Source organism: Buceros rhinoceros, unplaced genomic scaffold, assembly GCF_000710305.1.
Source record: "Buceros rhinoceros silvestris isolate BGI_N320 unplaced genomic scaffold, ASM71030v1 scaffold40123, whole genome shotgun sequence".
In the NCBI taxonomy this organism is placed as follows: Eukaryota; Metazoa; Chordata; class Aves; order Bucerotiformes; family Bucerotidae; genus Buceros; species Buceros rhinoceros.
The window spans coordinates 13,465-31,732 of record NW_010402594.1 but is presented as its reverse complement, the minus strand read 5'-3'; the positions used below and the strand labels follow the sequence as shown (position 1 = coordinate 31,732).

At 40.1% G+C, this 18,268-nt stretch overlaps 1 protein-coding gene across 1 annotated transcript; it reads left to right on the top strand.

Moving 5' to 3' along the window:
• Nucleotides 1–308: 308 nt before the first annotated feature.
• On the top strand, nucleotides 309–17,681 carry GNS (glucosamine (N-acetyl)-6-sulfatase; the record flags this gene model as incomplete). The annotated part of the gene is made up of 13 exons (XM_010132683.1): nucleotides 309–368; nucleotides 1,038–1,244; nucleotides 2,863–2,928; nucleotides 3,342–3,440; nucleotides 5,809–5,976; nucleotides 9,508–9,590; nucleotides 10,954–11,072; nucleotides 11,609–11,712; nucleotides 12,117–12,218; nucleotides 13,410–13,517; nucleotides 14,214–14,324; nucleotides 16,087–16,247; nucleotides 17,089–17,681. Coding segments are annotated over 13 exons (1,464 nt in total), but the record flags the coding sequence as incomplete, so codon positions are not given.
• Nucleotides 17,682–18,268: the final 587 nt, after the last annotated feature.

Here is an 18,268-nt window from a genome sequence, read left to right as displayed (position 1 = left end):
AGCGAAGCTTCTCCTGGAAGCCAGCGAAGCTCCAGTAGGTTGAGGCAGGGGCTTCTCCAGTGCAGCCTCTGCAGCTCCAGGGAGTTCCTGAAAACTCCCCCTGCTTCTGATACCTTAGGCTGACTTGCGTAACTGTTGTGGTCACAGGAGGCCTTAGTGAAACGGCACTGGAGTGGCTTGCCTGGGCAATGCCTAGAAACTGTAGTGATGGGCCTTCTTTCAGGTAGTCATATGACCCCTTCAACTCCTCCACTTTGCGTAGCAGCCTTACATTTTTAGCTGATTTCCTGCTGGTGCCTTTCTTCCAGACCCCCCTAAAGAAGACTAATGCTCTCATTGCGCAGATGGGAATAACATTCCTAAATGCCGTAAGTGTTTACAGTAACTCTGAGGTGTGTGCATTTGGGTAGTTTGTATCTCAGATTATCTGGGGTTTCAAAACTGATTATAGTTTTGGGAAGTCTGTACGTATGTGTGTGGGTTTTTCAAATTCAATCTCTAGCCACTTTTAGGTTTCAAAAGGAGTCTAGCTTAAGGACATGTTCAGAAACTGAGAGGGGAAGTTTCAGTTCCTAAAAGTACTTGTGCTAACTTCCCTAAGCTGTACAGTAAAACTGAGTAATCTGAATATTTTTATTACGAATTGAGAAGCATTAGAAGCAGCTACTCAAAACTTTCAGCTTCACGCATGCTGTAAACCAACTTTTCGTATTCTAATGCATTGCCATTGCTAGAATAATGGAGCAAATCAACTAGCAAACAGTATTTTAGTGGATACTTTCTACTGTGTAAGAACCACATCTGCTCTGGGGGAGGGTTTGAAGGCCATATGTTGCAGAAACCTAAAACTAGTTTCATGAGCAGCTTTTCACTAGTGAAAATACTTGGAACGTAATTTTGTGTGCCCAGAAAGAAGCATGCTTTAACGACAGGGAACGTTTTAATCAACCTATTGGCTGATATTTTAAAACTATAAATTTTGTGGGGAAAATTGTTTTACAGTGTCAAACTTATATCTCTTTATCCTGTCTTTCCAGTACGTTCCCAGTGCACTTTGCTGTCCTAGTCGAGCCAGCATTTTAACAGGAAAATATCCACATAATCATCATGTTGTCAATAACACCCTGGAAGGAAACTGTAGCAGCAAGTTATGGCAGAAGATTCAAGAACCGTACACCTTCCCAGCGCTGCTCAAGTCTATGTGTGGTTATCAAACATTCTTTGCTGGGAAGTATTTGAATGAGGTATTTTATGTTTGGGTTTTTTTTTTTTTACCATGACAAAGTTCATTTGCATTTGTCCACCTTTCTGAAAGTGAAAGGTGATTTTTATATCTGTAGAGCTGATGGTGGATCCCCAAAATGTATAAAATGATATTACTTGGATGAAGAGCTCTCTTTGCTGAGATGGAATAAATATGATGCAGGGTTTTAACCAAGTTAACTTAACTTGGTTAAAATCAGTTTCTGTAGGTGTCTGTCTGAATGTTAATTTTGAAATGATGATGGAGTCCATAGGCTTGTTTAGTATATTCAGATGTTTTTAGAGATGATGATTTTAATGACTGGGGGAAATGGCTAGGTGATTGGCATGTGTTATTGAAGAACACCATCAAGCCAGTGCCAGAGAGGGCACAGTGTTAAAGAAAATAATAGAATAAAAATGGAATAATAAATAATATAAAAACCAGAATAATAGAATAAAGAAAAAAATAGTTTGTCTCACTATTCCTGACTGATATATCCCCTTAAATCGTAGGACTATTTTCTTTTTAACAGTTAATATGGTATTTTAAATACTAAATGTCCATTGAGGCATATTGATTAGGAGAATAGATATTATCAGAGGTCTTTACACGGGTTACCCACCATTTTAGCTTTGAATTGCTTGTATGCATGTGCTTTTGGGTTTTTCCTGTTTTTAACTAAGCTGTGGATTGGAGTGGTTTATGGTGAGATGTGAAATTCAGTGCTGAAAGCTCTAAGATTAGGTGTTCCTTTTGGTGATGGAATTGTATTTGGAGCTGGATAGTTACAGGGTTCCTAACAGCATTATTTTCCTTGCATGTCTTGGTGGAAAATGTTGATGGTACAGTAGAATAATGGAACATGGATTTCCGTAGCCAGGCACAAATGGTTTCTGCTGATGTTACTGAGGCAGCTAGGGGAAGGCTTCCTCTGAGCATCCACTGACTCAGCATAGTCTCCTGTCCTCACAGCTAGGTGAGCCGTGTAGATAGGAGAAGGCAGCCCTGAGAAAACCTGTTGTGCTGCTGTGAGGCACCCTCTGTTTTTGAGTTTGGCATTGATTCCAGAGGCTACTTTCCTTCTTTTGAAGGAAAAGACTTAAAGGCCAGTTGTTGATTATTTGGCACTGAGGGGACAAGAGGCTAGCAGTGCTTGAAGTTGGGAACCCCCTTTTGGGGGAGGAGGATGGAAGCTGTTGGTCTATGCAAAGTTTACTTTAGTATTTTGTGAACTGTTATCACAAAGCCTAAGGGTGCTTTGTTGCATGCATGTTTTGATCATTGCTCATTACCTGATGATGATGTACCTGCCATATGTTCTCCAGGATCTCTGCGTATTTTTATATGTAGAGTAGAACAGGGAATAAAATTTAGATTTTATTGATGAATGCCAGGCTTTCAGTTACTGTCTTTCTAGTTCGTTAACCCTGGTTTCTTTAACGGGCTATGCATGTATTTATATATATGTGTATATGTTTGTTTTTTTCCATTCTGAAATAGAATTTGGCATAATACAGTTTCTGACTAGTCTTGAATAAAGCACATGAATATGTGAACATTTCTAGCTTTTATTCATCATAATTGAAACTGTGAGTCATAGTCTCTCTTCATTTCAGTACGGAGCAGAGGATGCAGGAGGAGTAAGTCATGTCCCTCCTGGATGGAGCTTTTGGTATGCTTTGGTATGTGACCATTCTTTTTTTTTTTTTAAATACTTAATTTTGATTGCTTTGTAATCCACCTCATGTTCTAACTTTGCTGGTAATGAAAGAGCAGACAAAGAGCATCTAACAACTTAATGCAAATTTTCTTCTATGTTTTACTTTATTGCCTATAAGATCCTTGGCTTTCACAAAGGCTACTCCTGCTAAGGTGCCCGAGGAAAACCTCGACTTGTAAAGCCAAAGGAGTGCAAGATAGTGCTGAAATGAGTTTTGTCATTAGACACCAGTTCTGAGAATTCCTGTGGTGCCCTTACAACGGTGTTTGACAACCTGTTTGACAAACGCCTGTTGGCAGCTTATTTTGATTATTTCAAGTGATCAATGTACATGTTACTTTGTATAAATATGCACGTGACTTTTCTTTTCCACAGGAGAAAAATTCCAAGTACTACAACTATACTCTTTCAGTAAATGGCAAAGCACGAAGGCATGGTGAGAACTACAGCGTAGATTATCTGACAGATGTACTGGTAAGAAATTTTGCAGCACCTGTGCTACGGGAGGTGCTTATGACCAGATAATGGCTCATGCTGGAGGCTTGGGGAATAGCGGGGATGATAATTCGTTAGGCTGTATTAGTTTATAAATACATGATTGTGCTGTCATGATGGTGGGTGGGTGTTAATCAGCAGAGCAAGATTCTGGGTATATTTAGAAATGACAGGTTTGCGTGTACGAGCTGAGGAGAGGAAAGGGATTCCAGCTGCCCATTTGCTAGCCAGTAGCCTCACTGAGAGGTTAATATTGACTGTCGTGGTACATGAGGAATGTGAAGGATGTAGGCAGTGACTTAAATGAGTGCAGAAGAAAGCATTTCATTACAATAAACATCTTCTGTAGCAGATTAACTGGGCAAAGATTTCAGTGGGAAGTTAAGCGTGTAAAAATGACTTTACACCATGTTTTGTTTGTTAGATATTATGATGTGTTTGTATCTTGTAATCTGCAACTACATCAAACTGATAACTTGGAAATACCAAAGGCCAATCGATCCTCCATAGTGTCAGAGGGTAATATATGGACTGTGCAAAATGTATAGCTGGCCGGGGGGAGTTTTTAGCCTCTTTAACCCTCTTAAGGTAGCAAAGATATCAGATACTTACAGGAAGGTTGGAAGAATTACTTTAGCTCTCCTGAGGCCCTGTTTAGTAAGTGGTATTAGCTTGGAGGTTGTGGGGGAACGTTTCGCTTGCCTACCAAGCTGGAATCTTGACGTGCTGTCGCAGTGTTTGAGTTGGTAGTGCTGGGAGCTCACATGCAGCACTCGGGGAAAATTCATCTCTGAGAAGTCTCCTTGTGCAGTCAATATGTAGTCTTCCATTGAGACCCTAGTAAGTTTTCATTCCATGGGTACTTGAAGGTAGACAGCTGCTTACTAGGAACAGAACTGATTGATGTTTCTTAGAGTACTGAACAGCTGTCTGATTAAATTTAGATTTAAAGCTAGACTGGAATTAATAAGTCAAAAGTGAGACTATCCTATTACTGGCATTGTACTGGTCTTTTTTGATCCTTCAGCGGATTGTAAACATTTTGACCAAGAGGTCATTGCTGCAAAAATCTTTTACTTGTGGTGTTAGCTATTCATTACAATTTTCGGTCTGTTGCATTCTATATTCTGCCTGTAGTTACCACATGTATTCAGCATTTCAGGGCCAGTGTTTGAGTTTAGTTCACTTGACAGGCAGTGCACAGGAGTAAAGTGCTTATGGAAAGTTCATGTGTTGCTTGATGTGAGGCACAAGCTTTCTTGTCCTGACTAAGGACATCTGGGTGCTTAAGTGTTAACCTGGATCTGTCTACCGTAGTCCTCACATGTTGCAGTTTAAGATACTAGCAAAATCTAAGTTGACTGCTGCTGTGAGTTTATCTATGTCATACTGGTCTCTAAACCAGGTTTTCAAAACTTCACGCAATTCTTATCCTCCCTTAACTCTGTCATATAACTGAAGTCCAGCCTTACTTGCTTAGATGTACAAGTTAGGAGGAAGGAAGAGGAGAAAGGGAATTCTTGGCGTATTGTTTGTTTTAGAGCAAGAAAAGGATATAAAAAATGGGGTATAATAATCAGACAGGAAAGGGAAGTGCTGCAAGATTTGAATAGCGAAGAACTCATCTGCGAGTAATGCCTCTGAAGCTTTCGTTTCAAAGGCTGATCAAGGGAAGGCTAAAATGGAACTCACAATCTGTTCTAACTTGCTTCTTGAAGTCGTACAGGCTGATATGAAAATGAAAGTGCAGTACAATGTGGTGTGCGTGAGGAGTTTGCCACTGTCCTTCTAGAACTTCTGGCCTCACCAGCAGAAATGTTGCACTGCTTATAAACTAGGAGCTTGCTACAGAACGAGCATATGCTATAAACAGTAGGGCTGAAAAACTTCTTCAGAACTACTGCTATTTCTGAAGACAATTGAAACCGCTGAACTGGGATCTGTCAGGGCAGGAACCTCAGAAAGACTCAGACTGTGAATAAAGAAAGCTCCAGTTTTACTTGATGAAAACCCAGTTTAGATGAATTTTGTTGATACTCGGAATAGGCACAAACTTTTGATGAGCTTTCTGGGTTTAAATAATGCAAAGGCCTGAAGTGGAAAGCTGTTCAGAGATGTGGGACAAATGGTTTGTTTAACATGGAACACTTGGGATTTTTTTTTTTTTTTTATCACAAGCTGTTGTTCTGGACATTTGTAGAGGAGCAAGCAATAAGTTTCTGAAATAATTTAAAAGTTCCCAGTACTACCAAGCTCTACATAAATTGTGAATGTCCAGTTTGGATTTTTCAAATACTTGCTGTTTTTCTTTGGAGGTATGACTTTTCTCCAACAAAACTGTTCACAGGCCAACATGTCACTGGACTTCTTGGAGTACAAATCTAATTTTGAACCATTCTTTATGATGATCTCAACCCCAGCACCACACTCCCCTTGGACAGCTGCTCCACAGTATACGAAGAGCTTTCAGAATGTCAGTGCACCAAGAAACAGCAATTTTAATATCCATGGCAAGGTAAGATAACTAGCAAGAATCTGCATAGTCGTTCTGCTAGTCTGCGGGAGCAATAGGCAATGACCCTGACTTGCATGTGAAGTTTAAACAGTGAGAAGCATAGGCGAATACCATGACTATAGTTGTTTAGTTTGTTAGTCAGCCTTTCAGGACAAGATGTGTTCTTTGTGGCTTTGAGTTATTTGCCTACCAATATCTTGTAAATAAGGCAATACAATGGAATTACGATGGATAAGTGAAAAGAACTTAATTCCTTGTCCAATTTTGAGACTCTTCTGAAGCTCTCAAAAAGTTCTTTCATGGCTCTCAGACTGTTCAGGAGAACACGTAGGTAGTGCGCTACACAAAGGCTCAGGTGAAGAATGACAGGAGCCCTGTCTTCCTACCTACGCACCTTCTGCTCACGTGGATGGGTGGTACATCTCGAGCTTGTGGCAAAGCTGCCCCTAGGTGACAAGCATATCAGACTAACCAGAGGACTTTGAAGTCATGAACCACAGCATCCAGGGTCACTAAGGACTTTGAGAACTTGCCTTTCATTTGTTGAAATCGCCTTTAACCAGAATCATTGAGCCTAATGTTACAAACTTGCAGACATCGTTGTGACAGGGCAGTACCTTCCACTGCCAGTAAAGCTGGCCAAATATGGCCTAGCTCAGACTAATCCGCTGCGATTTACTCTGACAATAAGTGAAAGTGAAAGTCACAGTTAATCCAGTGAAAAGTTTAACTTACAGAAGTTTCATATTTTTTATTCAATTAGTTCAAAATACAGAATTTACTGCTGTTCAGTGTTCAACGATTCACTTTAACATTTGCTCCTAATCTTGAGACGAAGACATAACATGCCCTAAATGCCTATCTGGAGCCCAGGGAAATCTCTTCTAAGGTCACTGTGACTCATGTAGTACAGGGTGAAACTTGTTTTTTAGCTGAGGATTATAGCTTGCAGAATGACCACATGCTTATCAGCGTGATATAAAAACGTGAATGAGAGAGGAGAAAAGGGCTGCAGGCAGTAACAAATACTTTAGCCCAGCCTGTTAAGTTTCAAACTAGGGAGTGGGAATCAGACTTTTTTTTTTCTTCATTAAAGAATCCCTAACTTTGTCTTAGACTCCATTACTGTAATAACTGAATGCTTTTAAAATAGTGAACCAAAATAACTTGACTAGCAAAGCCATCAGCTAGCCAAGGAATACAGTGTGGAACAAAAGCTCTGCATATGCCTGTGTAACACAAAGCAAAATGACAGAGTCACTTAATGTTTGGTACTTAGTATCTGTGGATACAGCAGTTTTACTAGCTTTCACAACAGGAACGGACTAGCATTGCCCTTCTTCCTAGGCACAATAGCTACGATCATTTACGGCAGGCGTTTCTGTAATTGGCAGCATTGCGGTCTTGAAGCCTTCTTTGAGCTTCGCTCCTAGGGCAGGCACAATTCCTGCAATAGCAATAAACATGTACGAAGGCTTAGAGCCTCGAGTCGTTGATGGTGTAATGCTTGCTAGGCAGTCCTGCTTTGTACAGTTTGTTCCTAAATTAATGTTGCCTTGCTTCCTTATACAGTATGTATGCCAGGGGTACTAAAAGGAGCCATCTAGGCTGAAAAATAGGAGATAAGCTGTTGTCAGACTCTGGTCAGTGGTGTGTGCTTTAACTTCAGCTTAGGGTCCTCAGCTGTGAACTACATCAAGTCATGCGTAGTTGTCTGGTTTCCCAAGGACTACTGATAGGCCAGATGAGTGGTTTATCTAAGCTGTTCTGAGAGAGAAGCTGATTTAGATACACGTTGGGTATTTCTTTTGCATGCATTGTTTTTCCCACAAAGTCAGAGCACAGCTGTGTTCAGATTCTGCTGGCAAGGTGGTATGCTGTCTCAAGATCTCCTAAAATTTCTTTGAGAATGGAGCATAGGGAGGCAGCAGGATTGGTGGACAGCTTTTTATGTAGCTGGTGAGACTTGACAGGTATTCACAGGGAAACACATTTGAGTGAGTGTGAAGTTTATTGAAGTCCACAAAGGTGTTTAGGTGCTGTGTGAAGTTTCTGAAACTTCAGAGAAAGGTAGGAAGAACAAATTGCTCTGGAAAAGAGGAGGATTCTACTGCACTAAGTGACTTACCTACCTGAGTTATGCAGCACAGTTGTGCCGTATGGAGGACCTCTCCTAAGCCCACTTCTTGTGACAGGTAGCTGGTGCACAGGTGACATTGCCAGCTCCTTTGTTCTCTGAAGAATTTGTGCTGAGCTGGGGATGGGGTTGGGGATGTCTTCCCTTACTTTAGCCTCTCTCAACCAACATACAAGGTTGGTCTTGGTTATGCTGTGCTTTCTTGCTGAGATAGACTTAGCATCTCTCCAGAGAGTTGTCTTACAAATTCTATGAAAGAGAGATTTGAATACAACTGAATTAAAATAAACTGGACATCGTATTGAGTTTCCATGCCAAAAATCTTCCTTTCAGTCAGCAGGGACAGAAAACAGGGAAACTGAAGAATTGCAGGAGATATGAGTCACTTGTATGTGAGTCCCTAAAGCCTGAGCCAGAGTCATTTGCTTGTGACTGGAGGGAAGTTGTGTAACGAGAGGCTCTGCAGACAGGAGTGACCAACTAAATACAGGCTCAAGCTAAGGGCGATGGATGGATCATCCCTGACCTACCCAATGAAAAATCACATTGCTGCACTGACATGACTTTCTCCTTTATTCCGCTCCCTGCTAATACTAACCTTCAGGTTGTTCATGACGGACCTTCCCAGGTCTGTACAGCAGCTGACCCAGTTCAGACTGGTGCTCCAGGATGGGCATATGAGTTCGATCATCTCTGTTACTTTGTGGGGATGGGGGGGAGGGTCTCTTTCTGAAAGCTGGGAATTCAGCTAGAAGAATCAGTAATGCTTCAACTAAAAAAAAAAAAAGCTTTTGTTCTGGAGACAGAAAATCCACATAAAATGAAAAAGTTTCTGCTCCCCTCAGAAGTCTCTAGCCCTGAGTTCACAGGCTACCAAGAATCTGAGAGTGGCACCATTACAGATCTTTGTCCCCACCTGCCCATAAATTAGATAGTGCTAATTGCTTTTGATGCAGGAGTTTCTCCCCACCTTTCTACCTATGTTAGGTAGTCCCAAAAGAATGTCCGTTTGACAGCCAAGTCCAGTCTCGCAATGCTGCTCAGTCCTGATTTTTTTTTTTCTTTCATCAGACCTGTCTCGGGTTAATTCTGCCTCTGGGAGAGCCTTCCCTAGCTCCTTTCACAAATTTCTTCCCTGAACTGCCTTGAAAAGCTCCACAGCTATTTTTTTCTCACTAAGGGCTGAGCATCATGGAGCTGTCACCTATTCTACTCTTGCAACTTAGATTTTAGATGAACCAGGAGGGAAAATTTGATTCAGGTCAGTTTGATTGCATTGCCTAGCTATTGCACAGGAATCATGAGGATGATTTACCCTAAACAACATTTCTGTTGTAACTGCCTTAAGAAAGTTTTAAAAGCTGGTATTTTTATACTAATCTTCTTTTCTTTAGAACAAGCACTGGTTAATTCGACAAGCAAAGACTCCAATGACTAACTCTTCAATACAGTTTCTTGATGATGCTTATAGAAAACGGTAAGAATTTGTTGTTGTTGTTGTTGAAGATGCCTACTCGGAACATCTATTGCTTCTTAAAAAAAAGGTTCTTTTTTTTTAAGGGTTTTAATAAGTCTGACGATAGATATCAAATTACCTATAATAGTTTTCTGATATCTGTCTCAGAAGACCTGGCTTTCTGTTTATTTCTTTTTTGCAAAGAAACTTCCCATTGATTTCAGAAATACTTTGCTCCCAAATGCTGCCATCATTTATCATAAAAACAACCAATCATACTCAGTACATCTACTACTGTTCTTTCAGTGCACAACAGGTTTTCCTAAAAAATGGGCTAACCTGCTTCACTTGAATTCCAGATTCTTACATGATGTAAATCAAATGTGATTGACTTATCTGCCAGCTACTCTGATTTACTAGCCTTGGCTCTCAGCCTGAGGTCTTTTTACATGGGAATACCTGACTGGCCAAGGTGGATGCTTGATTCACTTTCAGAAAAGGGGGCAGTAGTGTGAAAATACAGCTTGTTCGCTATTTTTAATAGAAAGGAAGGTTATTTGTTGACACTGTAGGTGTTTTCTTTAAAAGCTCCAAAACAAAATTCGCTTAAATTTAAGTGTTAAACTCCATTATAAGCAGTTATCAAGCATTAGCTTGTCACTCACTCTGGAGAAGGAAAATGAAGGGTTTTTTTCAGGCTTTTGCTTTATAGAGTATGAAGGTAAAATTATGCATCAAAATCTTAAACGAAGCCTGAAGACAATAGGATCCAAGAATTTAATAACTCTAGCTAATTCAGCATCATGCTAGTCTATGGAGACTTGTTATTGACTTAGCAGAAGCAGCCTCTTGTCTCAATGGCAAATCCCATGACAAAGGAAAGAGTAACTTGTAGCTGTTCAAGTCTTTAGATACAGTAAAATAATGGACCCTGATAATTACATGAGTAATACAAAAGAGCTGATGTAGTTTTCAAGCAGAAAGGATCCCATACAGACAATTAGGTTCATGTCAGTCTTGTGTTTTAATATTAAAAACTACGTATAAAGAAGTAACACGTGATCTTGCGGGAGATAGGTCTGACTCTTTGCCACCGTGTTGCTTCACTGTGTTTGTCTTGACTGTCTCCAGATAAGAAGTAATCGTCATTTTGACATCTTTCTCAGACACTACAGAACAAAATCAACAAGAATTGAAGACAAACAGTCTATTTCTGTCTTAAGTTACAGGCTCAAAAAGTACAGTGTAGTCATCTATGAACTTTGTTCTCAGAATTTGCAAGCAAAATGATGGACTTGCAGTTCATTCGCTGTTGACTTGAAGCAGAATACGACTTACTCTAGATTTTTCATACTCTAATATGAACTACTTTGTTTCCATATAGGTGGCAAACTCTGCTGTCAGTAGATGACCTGGTAGAGAAACTAGTGAAGAAACTGGAACTGAATGGAGAGTTAGACAACACGTACATCTTTTACACATCGGACAATGGCTTCCACACTGGTAAAATTTTCACTTACTGAACATTTGTAGAAGATCCAGGAATCACGTAACACTTCAGAAAATGGGAACAGCAGCTGTGGAAAAACTGATTTGAGTTGTGAAACGATCTGGAGTTGCAGTGTAGGGTGTTTGGCAATTTTATTGTCTGTTTGGTTTTTGTTTGGTCGCGGTTTTAGCATTAATCTCTGCCACTGTATCCTGGCGTACATAAAATTAGGACAGAAATGAAGGGTCTCTGTGTTCTGTAGGAAGAGTTGCCATGAAACAGTTAACCAGTAAAAATCTGACAAAGACCTGTCAGTATCATGTTGTGCAACTAAAAATGCAGTATCTAAGCTGTTAAAATTTATAAGATATGGCTGATATTTTGAAGTTGTGTGTTCCTGTCCTCCACTTTGTTAATGTCATTCAGGTTAAGAACCTCTTCTGATTTCATAAAAAAAAAAAAATTGGCTCCTGGAAATTATATTGCACAAGACTCTCAAAAGAAAAAACAAAGATAAGCCATTTGATTTCTTCCATTTTCTATTGTCTAGGCCAGTTTTCTTTGCCAATAGACAAGCGGCAGCTGTATGAGTTTGATATCAAAGTTCCATTGCTAGTTCGAGGACCAGGGATAAAACCAAATCAGACAAACAAGGTAAGAAAGAAGTGAAATGAGAGTACAGATTTACTTTTAATATTGTCTCACAGTTACCGACTTCAGGTAGTAATTTATTCTCCTGTATATGTTTGTATAAATGAAATTAAATATTTGGAGTTGTAGAAGGTGCAAGCCCTCATTCTTAAAAGCTGTGTGCCTTTGCTTGAATCAATAAATTTAAGTAACTGTAGTCTACAAAAGCAAACAAATTGGGAAGCTTATTTTCTAAAGACCCTTCCTTTGCTCTTGAATGTTATGGGGTCCCTTAGCCTATAAAGGTGAAATTAAGTAGTGGTTAGGTGTACCTAAAATTACAAGTATTTAAAATGTCATTATTTAAAGTGTCATTATTACATCTGTCAGGTTCTGGTCTTCTGAAGTAAGTTTTCCTTACCCTGCAGATGCTTGTTGCAAATGTTGATTTGGGTCCCACAATTCTGGATATTGCGGGGTATGACTTGAATAAGACCCAGATGGATGGGATGTCACTACTGCCGCTGTTGGTAAGTAGACAGACAGGGGTAGTAACTGGTAATTCCTGCAGGGGTTATTCTTCAGTAATTGCCCCCTTTGATAGACTAGGTCAACTCATAACCCGGATTCTTCTTTTCATGTCATCTTCACATGGGATATTCATAGCTTAGTGGGGAAAAAAGTAGGTATCTTGTTTAAATGCAGGTGTGTTTTCATAAGCCCTACAACTTTGTGGTCGTTTTGTAATAGAAAGTTGTATCATCCTTTGGCTTGATTTGAAGTAATTCCTGCATTTGAAGGCTGTATCATGTTTCCACCTTGCATTCTCCCTCCCCTTTTCCTTAGGATTTCTTAGCATAGACATAGGAGAGAAGCAGATCATTCTTACTTAAATCTATGGATTGCCTCTATTTTCAGTAGAACTAGTGTTTCCCTCTAAGCTCTGTAAAAATGTGTGTGGTTTCATAAAGTAAACCTGACCTTTCCCATAAGTTAGCAGAAACCTATTTAAATAAAGCTGCTTGCAGTTGATCCTTTTAGTTTTAATTAGTCTATAAATTGAAGGCAGCTTACTTGGAAACGTAGGAGATTGTCCAGATTTAAAACGGTGCTTTGCTTTTAAAACTTGGTATCCAAACCTTAAGCTGTTCTTTAGACAGAAGCAGGTAAAAGGCATCTAGTTTAAACTCTGATGGAATCAAAATTGTTAAACTCGTTGTTTTGCTGTGTGTGCCTGTGATGGTGCTGTACATTAACTTTAAACTTCCCTCTCCCTTTGAAAATGCAGCTACAAATAAAGCTGCTTAAAACTTAGTTGCTTTTTAAAGCTGTTTGTCTTTTCTTATGCCAGGGGTATCTTTTTCCATCTGTTGTAGTCTGATATAAACCAAAGGGATACAGCCTCGCTGCAGGGATCTTCTCTGTACTACAGCAGTAACCGGCCATGTGGCTGGAATTACTGCAGGATGCTTTATAGATTGAAAACAGTACTTTAAACTTTCACAAGAAGGCGTACTAATATTTTTGGAGTAGGATCCTTGTCTTCCAGTTACTTAGCCTTAGCTTAGAATGTCTTGTGTATTATTTTAATTCTGACTCAAACTAGAGACATGACTCAAACTGTCTTACGAGCAGCGGGCAGCATTAGTGTTCTATCAGGCGTGGAGAATTCCTGTTTCACAGTGCAGTGGACACTAAGTCATGTTAACTTCTTGTCCTAGAGAGGAGACAAAAATGTGACATGGAGATCAGACTTCCTGGTGGAGTACCAAGGAGAGGGATACAACGGCAGTGATCCTACCTGTCCTGGCCTAGGTCCTGGAGTCACAGTAAGCACAACAAGAACTGTTAGTGTTAGAAATTAGCTGCTGAATTAAACCTGTTCACTGTATGGACTGGTTCTATATAACTGTATAACCTGGTTCTATAAGTAAGCTCCCAGTGCCTTGGTAAGTAGGAGCTAGCTCTGTCAGTCTAAATGTGCAGCATCTAAAAATCAGAGGGAGACATCCAGCCATTCAGAACTGGTATGTCTGTATGACCTACAGATCACAGACACCCTTTCAGTGGCAATCTAGGGCCTCAGGCTGGAAGGTGTGGGCTTGGCAAAGTGGATGGCAGTGACATCATGTTCCTTCTAAACTTACAGTGACTTTGTCCCACAATTCTCATCTGACTATTAAGTCACTAGCTACCTCCGAAGTCAAAGAAGGTTTGCTTGAAGTAAAACATGCCGTTGATGTTGTCTTTGGTAGTGTGTGCTCTTCTTAAAGAAGAGCTAATGTACATTAGCTTTCCAGACAAAATGCATTTAATCATGGTGAGTTTAATAACAACGCTTTCTCAAATTCAGAAGAGCTGAGTTTTTGCTTAAAGTCCCCAGTGGAGACTTGCATGTGATAGACAAAGCTCCTGGTGTTTGTCAGTTAACTGCAGTTGGCTTGAGCTGGTATAGACTCTAGGAAAAGGACTGCTAGATCATATTTTTCCTGCTCTGAAGTTTTTGTTCTCTGCTCACTTCACAGCACTGCTTCCCAGACTGTGTCTGTGAAGATTCCTATAACAACACATACGCTTGTGTAAGGACACTGTCAACTTCCTGGGATTTGCAGTACTGTGAATTCGATGACCGTGAGGTAAGTCTCTGACTAGCAGATGTCAACTGTTCACAACTGTGCGAGGGACTGTCTGCACTCTTATCTGGTCCCAAGGCTTCCATAATGTACCCTGAAAAGCAGACTAGTATTGCTTGCAGGGTAAACAGTGAAATATTTATCTACTGGTGAGAATGTTTGACCAAAACTCTGATTGCATTCTGAGAAGGGAAGAAAAAAAAGTTGGGGGTGGGAGATGAGTGAGGAAGGGACAGTAGCCTAAACTATGATTATTTTCTTCTGGTATCACCTAACAGCCTCCTGGGGAGCTGGGCTGGGGCTAGGTTCAGTTCTCTGTCCAACCGTAACTCCAAGCAGCAGAGTCTTCTGTATGACAGACACTTTCTGTTCCACTGTACCTCTGCTGTTCTTATGTTCAGCTGCAACTCTTTGCCTTGGGAAGAACTGAAATCCCGGGCTAATCATTTCTCTTTTGTTGCTCACTTGTTTGCCTGGCAAAACAAAAAACAGTTATCGCTATGAGAGGTCTCTAACCTTGTTGTAAGTTTTTTGGGTATAAGGCACATTAGGTCCCCCTTTCAGAAACTGTTTGAATCTCCCTGGTGGAGCACCCATTGTATGCACAACACTTGCTGTGTTTCAGGGCTAATTTTCACTTGTGTCCATTTGCACGCAGTTGCTGCGGAGAGGAGCTGAGTTTGAGGCAGTCAGGTCACAAACCTATTACACTGCACTGTCAGCAGATGTGCAATGAATGCATAAACAGCAGGTATCCCCAGCTGTCATGCGACCATACAAAACATTTTCTTTTAGTCTACAATGAACAACCTAAAACAGGGGAGTAAATGCCCCAAGATGGTTTTTGTAGTAAGATAGCAAAAGAGACTACATAGGAGACAAGTGCTGATCAGCAAACCCTATCACTTTTCCAAGGTATGGTGTGGCTGTGGCATTTTTGGGTCACTCAGCTTGCCTGTGTCAGCTCAATTAAGTCTAACAGTATCGGGAAGACGCAGCAATGTATCTTTTAAAACCTCACAGTGAACCTTTGAAGAAGGCTTTGCAGCTGAAGTCTGTCCGGATTCATCTTTATCGAAGTTAGACACAACCCAGCCAGTTTCAATCAGACCGCCTGCTCTAGCACAGACAAAACCTCAGCTGAGCTCTTGAGATATGTTTGACTAGTATTTGTCCCACAGAATGGTTTATAGATTTAATGTACCAAAAACCAAATCTGCCCTAAAATCCTCCAAACCTTCTCAAAGCACGTGCACACAAAAAAAGCTTTCTTGTATTAGGGTTATAGCGTACTTGTATTCAGCATATTTTGTACGTGTAGTCAAGACACCTGTCTGAATTTGACAGCTGCAAGTACCTGATGAGCATACAGTGGTGCTGTGATGGTCATGAAATTGCGTCTTTTGCCATCCATTAATGAAAAGACAGCCAGCTTAGTCATGGCTTCTTGCTGTGGTCTTACAGTCATAAGACATGTTCCATTTATATGTTAGAAAAAAACCTGCAGTGTACCAGGTGAGTTCTTTAGGAGGAAGTAAAAATTTTTCCAACAGTACTGTACAATCACAAAACTTTAGCTTTACCTACTCACTGTCCTGTCTTTGGCCACTTAGCCGCCAGAGGATGTGGGGATGCTGCAGTGTGGTTGAAATAAGTAACATTTGAGGCTATATGCTGCCACAAAGTGTTCTTCCCAAGTAATATGATTAAATGTTAATTATGATTTAGGACTTACTTAATACAGTGCAGGAACTTTCTTCTGCAGGTGTTTGTGGAAGTGTATAACTTGACCGCAGATCCACACCAGATCAATAACATCGCTAAAACAATTGATCAAGAGATTCTAGAAAAGATGAACTATCGGTTAATGATGCTGCAGTCCTGTTCAGGAGCAACTTGCCGTACGCCAGGTGTCTTCGATCCTGGGTAAACACCGATTCAATTCGTTATTATAATACTTTAAAGTACAACTATGTATTTTTTAAATAAAACTTTTGTAGAAGGTATTTATGATGGAATATAATATTACTGACAAACTGTTGTTTAATAGAGATGCTTTCTTGACACTTCTATTTTTTTAATGCTTTATCTCTATTTAAATTTAACCTACCAACTATATCTTGATGGTATTAATAGTACTCCTTCAATCTTGTCAGACACTGTTGACTTAGAATAGCTGAAGCTTACAGCTGTGCTGAGTAGTCAGAGATGAGTGACCTCAGGTTTGCCTGCAAACAAGCAAAAGCTCTGCAGGCATTTCTGTGGGCAAGCATTTTCCAAATACTTGTTCTGATTGTTCCTGGAGATGCTGTCAGCAAAGAACGTTTCCTGCGGGACCTAAGCTGTATGTATTAGTCAGCTGTTGTAAGTAAATAGCATTTCTTACCTCAAAATTCGGTCAGTAATCACTTGGACTAAAGCCTTTTTTTTATATACACTTAAATGTCAGTTTGCGCTACAGTTGCGCTACATGAGTTAGTAATTTGAGGCAGCAAAGCTTTCTGCTAGAACTCATCTCCTGAATGCTTAATGCTATACACACCAATATGCTGTTGGTATGTTGTAGCTAGGATTTATTTATTCAGAGACCATCAACCTTCTTAGTTGTGTGTTGTTATAATTCATCTGTTGTAATAGGTAGAGAGATTGTCCCTACTGCGTACTCTAAAGAAAGCAACTATTCATGTAGCCTTGTACCAGAGCTATTCTAGAAGAGTTGGTTACTGTGGGTAACTGACACTGACACAGACTCTGTTCCTTTCTCCAGGTACAGGTTTGACCCGCGGCTCATGTTCAGCAATCACGGTGTTCGGGCTCGGAGGTTTTCTGCACAGACCTTATAAGGCACTCATTGCCTCTTGCAATCAGCTCCCACTGACAGGTTTCTCCAGTCACTGCAGCAGGTCTGTCTCCGTGACTCTTGTTGATCAGAGCTGGAAGACTTTTCATGGGCAATTCAAACCTTGCTTGGAAGAAAAACCCTTGTCTTTAGCTGGTTGCCTTGTGCAATATGTATATTTTACAGCTGAACTCTAACTCTGAATCGTTAGACACAGCTAATCTGTCTTGCTCAGATAGTTGATTGCCACCTTTGTCTTTCAAGTACCTTTTCATATCACAGGCACAGAAGTGAACCTATGCCTATGAATCTGAACAGTTTATTTTGTTCTAAAAATCAATAAATGCATATTTGATTCCAGTTAGATAGGCAGGTGCTATTGCACAGTAATGCTCACCCATATTCAGTGTCATAGACTTTCTTAAAAGCTACGTGTAATTACAGGTTTCCTGTATGGAGCTCAAAGCTGTTAATGACAATAACAAACCAGCCCAAAATAGTGTAGCAATGCATTAGTCAAAACTGTTGGATCTGACTAGCAAGTGTCTTGGGCAGAGTTAAAATCCGTATGCTAAGTATTCTCTTTCAATGAGACCACTTCAAATGAGACCAATGAATTTTGAAGGACAGCTTTGGTAGCTTGCAAGCAAGAATGTAATTTCAGCCTCCTAGTGTGAAATGTTGGAATGGGTTACTACGTACTACTGAAAAACTCTTAGTGTTTAATATAGGCTTCCTAGGGAGTTAAACAAGAGTGTTGAGACTAACAAGTATTCAAATAAGTGTTTCTGTGTTTTGAGCTAACTCAGGTCTGTTTTAATACATGAACAGAAGTAATACTAAAAAAAAAAATCTACAAAAAAATACCCCAGGGCACCACAGTAGAGCTGATCTGTCTCTAACCTCCAACTGTCTTGAATTGTCTAACATGTTGATTAGATTCTTGAAAGTTAATTATTTTGAAAGCAAACTAGCTGAAAGTAAATTGTTGCTCACAAGGAGTTAGGCTGAGGGCTATTTTAGGCAGTTTAAGTGCTTCATAGTGTGTTGCTTTTTGGCTGAGACATAACTACTCAGAACCTGCAGTAAGTGGCCTTCACACCAAAGG